Source organism: Paramacrobiotus metropolitanus, unplaced genomic scaffold (assembly GCF_019649055.1).
Source record: "Paramacrobiotus metropolitanus isolate TYO unplaced genomic scaffold, Prichtersi_v1.0 Parri_scaffold0000095, whole genome shotgun sequence".
In the NCBI taxonomy this organism is placed as follows: Eukaryota; Metazoa; Tardigrada; class Eutardigrada; order Parachela; family Macrobiotidae; genus Paramacrobiotus; species Paramacrobiotus metropolitanus.
Genome location: NW_026570315.1, coordinates 9632 through 18986, shown reverse-complemented (window position 1 = coordinate 18986; position 9355 = coordinate 9632). Strand labels below are relative to the sequence as shown.

The 9355-nt window shown below is 41.3% G+C and overlaps 1 protein-coding gene across 1 annotated transcript; it reads left to right on the top strand.

Moving 5' to 3' along the window:
* The first annotated feature begins 1722 nt into the window (after positions 1-1722).
* Positions 1723-7545, top strand: LOC129596771 (uncharacterized). Its single transcript, XM_055494118.1, has 2 exons — positions 1723-1937; positions 7179-7545. The coding sequence occupies exons 1-2, from the start codon at positions 1829-1831 to the stop codon at positions 7379-7381; spliced, it is 312 nt and encodes a 103-aa protein (XP_055350093.1). The 5' UTR covers positions 1723-1828; the 3' UTR covers positions 7382-7545.
* The last annotated feature ends 1810 nt before the right edge of the window (positions 7546-9355 follow it).

Sequence of the window (9355 nt, the reverse complement as noted above, 5' to 3'; positions counted from 1 at the left end):
TCTTAGGTTTTCCTTAAGTTGTAGTTATGTTATTCTTAAACTTACGCTTAGGCGATTCTGCAGTTTTTCTTAGGTAATTCTATTATTTTTTTGTTTCTTAGGGTCTTCTTATGTTATTCCTAGATGTTATTCTAAGGTTATTCAAATTAGTAGCCTGCTCCAAGAACTGCTAGCCAAAGAGCGATATCGCTGCAAAAAATTGCTAAGATCCGTAAGAAAACATCAGCCTAATTACAAATTTGTAGAATGATATAACCTATGGCTACTGTGTGCGGCAAAATAGTTAACCAGCTAACTTGCCGCTGGCACTGCGGTCATATAGTCTATGGCTGCTGAGCCGCAGTGTGCGGCAAAATAGCCTCAGCCTTATATTATGCACTAGGCTGATTGATTTACTCTGTACTGTATACTAATTTTTGGTGCGTTTTCTTTTTGCCTGAATCATTGCCTATAGATGCGTGATAGCTTCGTCGTACGTGTACTTAATGCGACCGCCGTGCATGCAAATTAGTGGGATTGGGTTTCACCTCAGCAAGGCCCGCGCTCAAGCTCGGACTTGGACATGGACTAGTAAAACTTGAACTTGGACCACACTTGGACTTCCTAACTTAGAATTGGGCCCCTTTGACTTTGTCTTCCTAACTTGGACTTGACTTCTAGACTTCGACTTTGACGTTTCAACTTGGACTTTTCAACTAGGACCTATCAAATTAGAAACCTAAAGAAACCTAAGAAAACCTAAGAAAACCTAAGAAAACCTAAGAAAACCTAAGAAAACCTAAGAAACTTAAGAAACCTATGAAACCTGAGAAACCTAGTAGTGATAAGAAACCCAAGAATAACCTGAGGGTATGAGAAGAATAACCTGAGAGTATGAGAATAAGCACAAGAAAACAGTATCCAAACACCAATGTAAGTAGTACAATTTAGGAAATCAAAGTGATCCAAGTTAGGTAATCCAAGTTAAACAATCCAACTTATGTAATCCAAATTAAGGAATCCACGTCCAAGTTTTGAGTAAGCCAAGTCCAAGTTTGAATAATGCAAACCGAACCCAAATCCAAGGTTCCGTGCGGGCCCCCCAACGGGGACTTGGAATTTTCAATTGGATTACTTAGGTTATGGAATTTTGTTGCTTAGGTTCTTAGGTATCTTGGCTCCTTGGATTTCTTAGTTATGCATTTGGGTTTCTTAGATTCTTTTTTTATCTATTAATTTTGTTTTTGGTTCTAGGTTCTTAGGTTAGGTGTTTTGACCTCTTTTCCTTCCCAGTTTCATAGGTTTTTTTGGTAGCCTTAGAAAACCTAAGGCTTTTTTTAGGTTACCTAAGAAAGAATATTAAGAAAACTAAGAAATTTGAACATAAGAAGCCCAAGAAAAGCTTAAGAGCCTAAAAATGTTTTCGTAACCTAAGTAATCCCAAATGAAAACGTCCAAATCCAAGTTGGGAAGTCCAAGTCCAAGTTACGAAGACAAAATCCAAGTTAGGATGTCTAAGTTAAAAAGCCCAATCTAGAAGTCCAAGTTAGGAAGTCCAAATTAAGACGTCCAAGTGTGGTCCAAGTCCAAGTTTTAGTAGTCCAAGTCCGAGCTTGGCAATCACAACCGGTAGGGAAACTAGGCGGGTTGGGGGGGGGGGGGCAGAGAATTCATGGACATTTTTCTACGTCCTCCGCCCTAAAAAATTTCGTGTATCACCGACAGTTTCGAATTTCAGCCGAGCGAAGTTTTGAGTTTTCCGTATTTGTTCTACTGTACAGTTAGACATCAGTGTTTTGTTTTTTTTATTGTTTTATCTTTTATTGTTATTCCCGTGGAATCCTCGATTATGGATAGTTTTTGCGTGGCTGCTGCTGTGGCGGTCGTGATGTTGTCCCTCGTCCCGTGGAGCACCCCGTGCCCCAGTCAAAGAAATGACATCAGCCCTGTGGACCGACGTGAGTTGACAGTTTTGCAGGATAAATTTCGTAGTCTGTTGGGGCAAAATGTGCCGGAAATTGATAGCGCAGGGACGTACGACATTTGTTGGTAAAATACTAGTCGAGCTCATTGATGTGGAAAGCTGTTGCGCATGCTCAGTCCTGGTTCGTGGTTGATTTTACTGGCTCGTTCGATCGCTTGAAGATAAGACCAGCCATTTCTGCATTGTTTAATAAAAATTATTGAGGATCAGACGTGGGAAACGACAACTTAGGCAGCTTTTCCCGTAGCAGTAGCTATAGTCGCATGCTTCGTGTCTAAATCTGTTGGAGTAACACACGGTAAGGCTTTTCGTCAGCATTTCTACTGTCGTCGTACTCAGCGTTCTACCTTTGCAAGGTACAAATTAGGGAAAGTTACTTTTGGCATGCCCTTTGTGCACGGACACTAACTTAGGTACTTATTCGATTAAACCGACATTCTGTCTTGTCGCAGCAAACAATAACCAAAATACAGAAGCATAATTCATTAAGTCTGATTAAGATAAAAAATTGCATTTTTTTGAAAAGTCACGAAGTAAACAGACTGTACAGCTCGTCCAGCGCGTGCACCATGCCGAAAACTTTATTCTTATTGCAGACATTTACCCTTTTCTAGCTAAAACAGCTCAAAAATTAAATTACATATGTTGTACGGAAAAAAATTTCTACCAGAATTTCAGAAGTCTGGGAGCTGGGACACAATAAACTTTTGCACGTTTTTAATTGACACCGTTGCTAATACTGCTATCTACGCAGGGCCGTAGCGAGGGGGGTGCGCACGAGCGCACGCACCCCTCCTCCTCGGCTAACTTCTGAATTTATTTTGCGCCCGAATCTGGCGCACGGGCGCGCGGGCACAAAATTCAAGGGATTTTTTAAGGGCGCCGAAACGAGTGCGCCCGTGGCGCAAGGGCGGTGCCGCGTTAAATTTGTATAAAATGTTTTGTAAATTTCGGAATCTTGCACACGGTAGACTTTGACCTGTACTGTCGGCTGTGCAACGGGAGCAGTGCCGTAGCGAAGTCCAAGGGAAATGCGGGGCGCAAGGGGCGCAGACTCTTAAATATACGGGCGCAGTGGGCGCAGACCGAACTTAAAAAGGGCGCAACTGGCGCAGCCGATTTGCGCACACCCCATCCTTCTGACCTCGCTACGGGCCTGTTAATAATCTACGAAACATTTTCTTGATTTAATAGCCAATGAAATTGGCACAACATGAATGTACAAAACAGTTCCGAGAAAGCAGGAAGTGTGGCTCATCTGACAGAAAATGCAAATCGTCGGAAATACTCTCCACAGGAAAATCGGCACATTTTGTATCTCTTAGTGACTGAAACTTTAGGCGTTTTCGGCCCAGCTTTAAGTGAACTGGTACATTTTATGGGCCGAAAAATTTGCGAATCAACTGGAGAAGGGCGTTGTAGTGGTTTTGTCAAACAGCGTTTCAGTTTGGCTGTCATTAAGGGAAATGCTACTGCTGTTAAGAACTTTATGGTTTTACCGGCGGGGGGATAGAGATTTTGGTTTTTTCTCAATGCTTAGATTTTAAATGTGGAGTACTCTGTATGTCACTGTATAACATTGAAGATTAGGCTTTTATTATTATCATCAGGTAGCGAAGTGTTTTATACTAATAATTGGCTATAAAATCTGTAAGCGATCGTGTTTTTGCATGGCCTAGACTCCAACTCTGACTCCGATTCTGACCACTCAAACTCTGACTCTGACTACTCAAAGTCTGACTCTGACCGCTCAAAGTCTGACTCTGTCTCTGAAAATTTCTTAAATTTCTTAATAGTCTGACTCTGACCGCTCAAAGTCTGACTCTGACTCTGAAGGTTTCTTAGGTATCTTAGGTTTCTTAGTTTTCTTAGGTTTCTTAGGTTTCTTAGTTTTCTTAGGTCTTTTAGGTTTCTTAGTTTTCTTAGGTTTCTTAGGTTTCTTGGGTTTCTTAAGTTATTCTTAGGTTATTCAGTCAGAGTCAGAGTTTGAGCGGTCAGAGTCTGAGTCAGAGTCAGAGCTTGAGCGTTGGCATTTTTGCATTCTGAACACTTGTCCAATATCGAATCGTGTACTGGAAAGTGGAAACCACAGTCACGGTATTCTCGCGTTGTTGCGCTTAACAGTAGATTGCCAAGAATAGAGTATGTGATAGTGATTATTAATTTATACAAGCTTGTACATGAGATTATAAGTACGATCATGACCATTGCTCCTAGGCGCTGTACTTGCTAGCATGCTAGTGAGAAACGCAACGATAATACTGCGTACTTCCTTTATTTACCTGTAGCAGTAGGCACAGTCTGTGCCTACTGCTACAGGTAAATGAACTTACAATTGTTAGCACAGACAGCTGTTACTGTGGGTTTTTTGTCCGTATCTAGTTTCTACTGCTTAGAATCAGCAGCTATTAATAAATAAATTATTTGCCTTTAAAAAACGTTGCGCACAATATTACCGATATCTTTCGACTTGTCGAGGGGTTTAGATAACAATGTAACGCTTACTGCAGACGCGCCCGTACTTCATTATACTGATGCGAAGAAAAGCCTTTTATCAGGATTTCGCACAGCCGCGCCGCAACGGCTGTGAATTCCATGCGCTTTGTCAATGCTGGCGGCTGAACTTGTCACCGGTTACTATACAGTACTGTCAAAACTTAACTTTTCAGTTGAATGCATTCTGCATACCGCACCGCGCCATTAAATCCGATTTGACTAATAATTTTACGGCCTTTTAATAATAATTATTACAATTAGGGTGCAGGGTGCAGCAAATATACACAAGACTACTGTAATTATTTAGGATACTGTAATTAACGGCATCCAACTCTGTCAGTGAGTCATTCAAGTAAATGTGTACAACAAGTTCTGGGCACTTGAGAGCTGCAACCATATCTTATTACAAATATTTATTTCTTTGCTTTGAGAAGCAGCGTTTGCGAATCCATTATCCGTGTAACTATGTGCAGCGCTCCGTTATTGCCTAATGTCGCATCATTGCATTTTTTAATGCCATGAAGCAAGACGGGAGTGGATGGTTGTTGATACTCAGAAACTGGCAGTTGTTTCCGTCGAATGCAGTGAGCAAACATGCAATTTCTCGAGGAGCTATAAAATTGCTGTATTTACCAACTAGAAAATCGATTTCACTTTAGTCTGTTGTCAAATGCCGACTTTCGTAATAATTGATAATTATGCTAATTGCTGTTGCTGTTTTCGTAATGCCGATTTTGTTTTACTGGATCAATAACGTTTGGAATGTAAAACATTCCAAAAGAATAACCCCTAAGTGGCACTTCATCATTCAGTACTTCAATGCTTCCAAACAATTTTGACAAGCAAAGTTTTAAGTAATTAGCTTTGAAATACTCGACAAATAAAAATTAGCTGCCGATATGCAGATGACAGCTAGAAAAAAATTTGTTCGAACTGAACAAAATTTGTAACCGTACAAGTTACGCTTGAATGCGGCAAAATATGATCCGTTACAAAATTTGTTTTTATCCGCCAAAAAAATGCTGATTTAAAGGGTACGGTAACCCACGCAAACTCCGGGTGACATAACATGTGTTTGCATGGGCGGAAATACATATGAAGCACCAGTTTGCTGTTAATGGGATCACTGTTCTTACTGATTTAAACGGTATTCTTTTCTTGTGTTTTTTCAGGATTGTCAGTTTTTTGAAGAAGTCAGCTAGTCGTCACTGTCAGTCTCTAAAAACTTTAACACATTTTCTTTGCCGAAATCTCTGTTACAAGCATTTATTCATTTGTTATTAATTATAATTTTGTTAAATCATAATTTCCGCTTCTTATGCAATCAACTCCAAAATAATGTGCCGGGAATATAGCAATTAGCAATACTCAATTCCACGCGCCGGTCGGGCCAAACGAGGTGAACTCTCACATCGCAATAAAACAGCACACTTGCGTTGTTTAGTCAAAAGAAATTCTCCTCTTGATTTTATATGATTTCGTGGCTGACTGTCTGTGAATTCGCGGATATAAATAAAGCGACTAGCGTAACTTTTGTGCGTTCGGCGCTCAACTGAAATTCACGCCCGATGCTGCAGCCATTGGACTTCATGCACACTGTCGACAAATTGAGCATTCGTCAGAACAGAGAACATTACAAATTTACGGGTTGCGCGTAAATCCGTACTACGGCGCGCCACGCCACACTGTTTAAACACGTAACATGCTTTTGGCTGGATGGTGGCTTGGTACGCGCCAGATATTTTAATGAGAATAATTGTAACTGCCTGGCGGAATGTGGCTGGAAAACGGTCGGTGCAGTAACGGGCAATCTAACTGCGAAGCGCAGTTACGCATTGCAGTAAACGTAGTGCAGTGGCCATCATTCAAGCGGTAACTTCGCGCTAATATCGCTTTACCTGTTCCTTTACATGCTCAATTTGCCGACAAGCTTGTAAATGGTCGCATAGCCCCATACCCAGCATTCTGTACGCAGGCGGTGGGGTGCACCTGTACGAAACGGATATTTTGAACTCAGTCGTACAGTGTACTGCTCTGCATACGTACTGAATGTGGAGATAATGAGTATGCGACCATTTCGTCCAAAGCTGTATTCTTGACATTTCAAAATAATGAAAAAAAATAGAAAGAGAGTGATACGATTAATAATTATAAATTCAGTTTTGATTTTCAAATTCGTCAACATTTCAACGTTCAAGTCGTTATTAAAGGAGAAGTGGTTACTCATCAGCTCTTGATCGACATGCTACTGTGCTTATTCTTTTTTTACTTAATCATAATAGACAGATTGCGGTACGCTTGCTCACTGCGTGTACCCCGCCGTGGGACGTAGGTGGGTGAGAGAAAATCATATATAGCTACATGCGCCCAATGAGGTATCAAGAGCCTTCCGCAGCCAGTTGAGCTGGACGAGCTGGCAGCACCCGAAAAGTGGATTAGTTAGAGTTCATTCTATTTACCGAGTATTTTTCGGTTCCTATACGAAAAGGCGTAAAGAAGGTATTCCTCGTTTAAGCTCCATTATGCATGAGACCCACTGGACGGCGGACAATGCGACCCGAGCCTGAATTGAATGGAACTTATATGTAAATTCTCAAATGTAACTGGTTGAATTCAACCAATTACTGACTTCATTACAAATAAGTACGGTTCTGATTGGGTTGGAGCAATCCAATCAATGCGCACGGGCGTACTGGAATCTATCTGTTTTCTGTTGTAGTGAACCAAATCTTGAACGAAGCCAAACACCGTAACGGTCACGGCACCATGCATCTGCACGGCTATGGCCGCGGTCCTTCGCTGCCGAGATATCCGATAAAGGAATGGCCGCCGGAGACGGAGATCATTCGAGCGCCCGAAGGCGGCACACTCCTCATTCACTGTAACAACACGAAAAGCAAGCAGGCATGTACAAGAGGGTAGTTCTAATAAGTGGACATGGGTGGACGGACGGCAGGACAGGCCGGACACTGGCTGGACGTAAACGAGGACGTTGGACAGGACGGACACTGGACGGCCTGGCACCTGGACACTGGACGTGCGCGGACACTTGTATCTACACAGCAGCATTTGTATATTTCTGGACACTTCCGACCCGTTTCAGTATTTTGACGCTAGGAGCCTATGATGTTGAATGGCTGCATTGACAGGAATTAGCTCCGCTAATTCTCAATATTTTTATGTCCGTCTACGGTTTTCCATTAAACTATTACTGTAGCGGCTCGATCAAGTGGCACCACAGAGTCTGTGTACGAGAAAACAGCACACATACAGCGTGTGCATGCTCATGCGCTTTGCAAGCCCAAGCAGTGCACACTTTGCAAGTGCTGATTTCCCGTACGCAGACACTGCGGTGCCACTTGATCGAGCCGCTGCAGTAAATTTTTATGAAGAAATTTGCGGCATACTTATCACTTTACCGCGCTTGACATTTTTATTAACGCTCTTTTTGGCTGGAGGCCTTATTTTTCAAACCGGTAATCCGTAAGACTAAAAGAGTTTACCGACACTGATTGAAACGGAATTGCTGCATTCAAGGCCAAAGGAAGTTCCGACCTAATTCACAATTTTATGAATGTTTAAACGAATGACGCTCTAACAGGTTTCGCATGCGATACAGTTGCTAGACTACAAGATAACAACTTTGTTGAAGTTTTACGGTCTTCTTGGTCATTAGTCCATTACAGAAGGTCATGCACTGTTATTCACTAATTATGATTAAGCTACCTAGCTATGTGCTACACAGTTAATATCATTATTAAGCCTAATATTATTACTAGGAAAGTGCACCGCTTTTGGCTTACACTAAAAGACCGAATCGAAGCGGGGAACCAAGTTTATAAACTGTTTTACAAATAGGCTATTCCCATTACCTCGCACCACCTTTTGACTATTCTCCCGACCTTTCACCTCCATTAGGCTATTCGCACCATCTTTTGAGAATGAATCCTAACCCCACATTTTGACTACTGCCACCGCCTTCGGAAACCTGTTTTGGCTATTCTCATCTCTTTTTATTGCATTTGTTACACAGAGAGTTGTTACTCGACAGTACGCTCATATTTCAAGGAACGTGTGAAATATTTTGCAACGAGGGCCGTTAGTTAAAGGTTATGAAAGACTTAAAAAAACGTTTACCATTTAGCCAGCAAAAGCACAACAATAAAAGCAGTTTATATGGATGCCATATAAACTGCTGTTATTTAATTTTGCTTTCGGTAAACTGGATACTTAGCGGTCTTAGCCACACATGGCATACATGGGTATGCGTACTTTGGCTTATTACACTGACGAGAATGTACCTCTGTACAATCTCGTCAGTGTAATACGCGAAAGATACAGATGCAGATAGGTTAAAGTATTCTTACTGTCAAGATTGCATATAACTTCTTAATAATCATAATGCAGTGTTTCCGAATTTAAAAAAATTATTACAGTATTTCAAGAGTTATGTTTGTCCCATTCAAAAAAACTGAAGTCACAGGAAAGCATATGACAGCTAAAAATAAAAAGTTCAAACTTAAAATAACTGCGTCCTGCCGACATATGTCTGAGCGCGAAGTGTCCGTGTTACCTAATGTCTGATCACCACATGTCCCAAGATGAAATGTCTAGCGGCGTCATGTCCATAAACCAGAGCTGGTCCGATATGGATTTTTGGTCACCGCTACGATACCGCTCCGATATTTCTACTGTCCGATACGATTCCGATACCGCTACGATTTTGCCCAAAATTTCCGATACGATAAATCCGATGTTCCGATAAAAAATGAAAATTTTTAAGTAAAAATTCGCAAAGCCGAATTTACGATTTTTTAATAATTACCGGTAGTCTGTTGGCTGAAAGTGCGTTTCAACGATTTTTTGGCGCTTTTTAGTAAGGCATCAGCCTAAAAA

Bases quoted from the DNA above. Each gene is read 5' to 3' on its own strand.
- LOC129596771 (XM_055494118.1), top strand. From the start codon at position 1,829: ATGGATAGTTTTTGCGTGGCTGCTGCTGTGGCGGTCGTGATGTTGTCC. The intron at 1,938-7,178 runs GTGAGTTGACAG...TTTCTGTTGTAG, and splicing joins CATCAGCCCTGTGGACCGAC to TGAACCAAATCTTGAACGAA.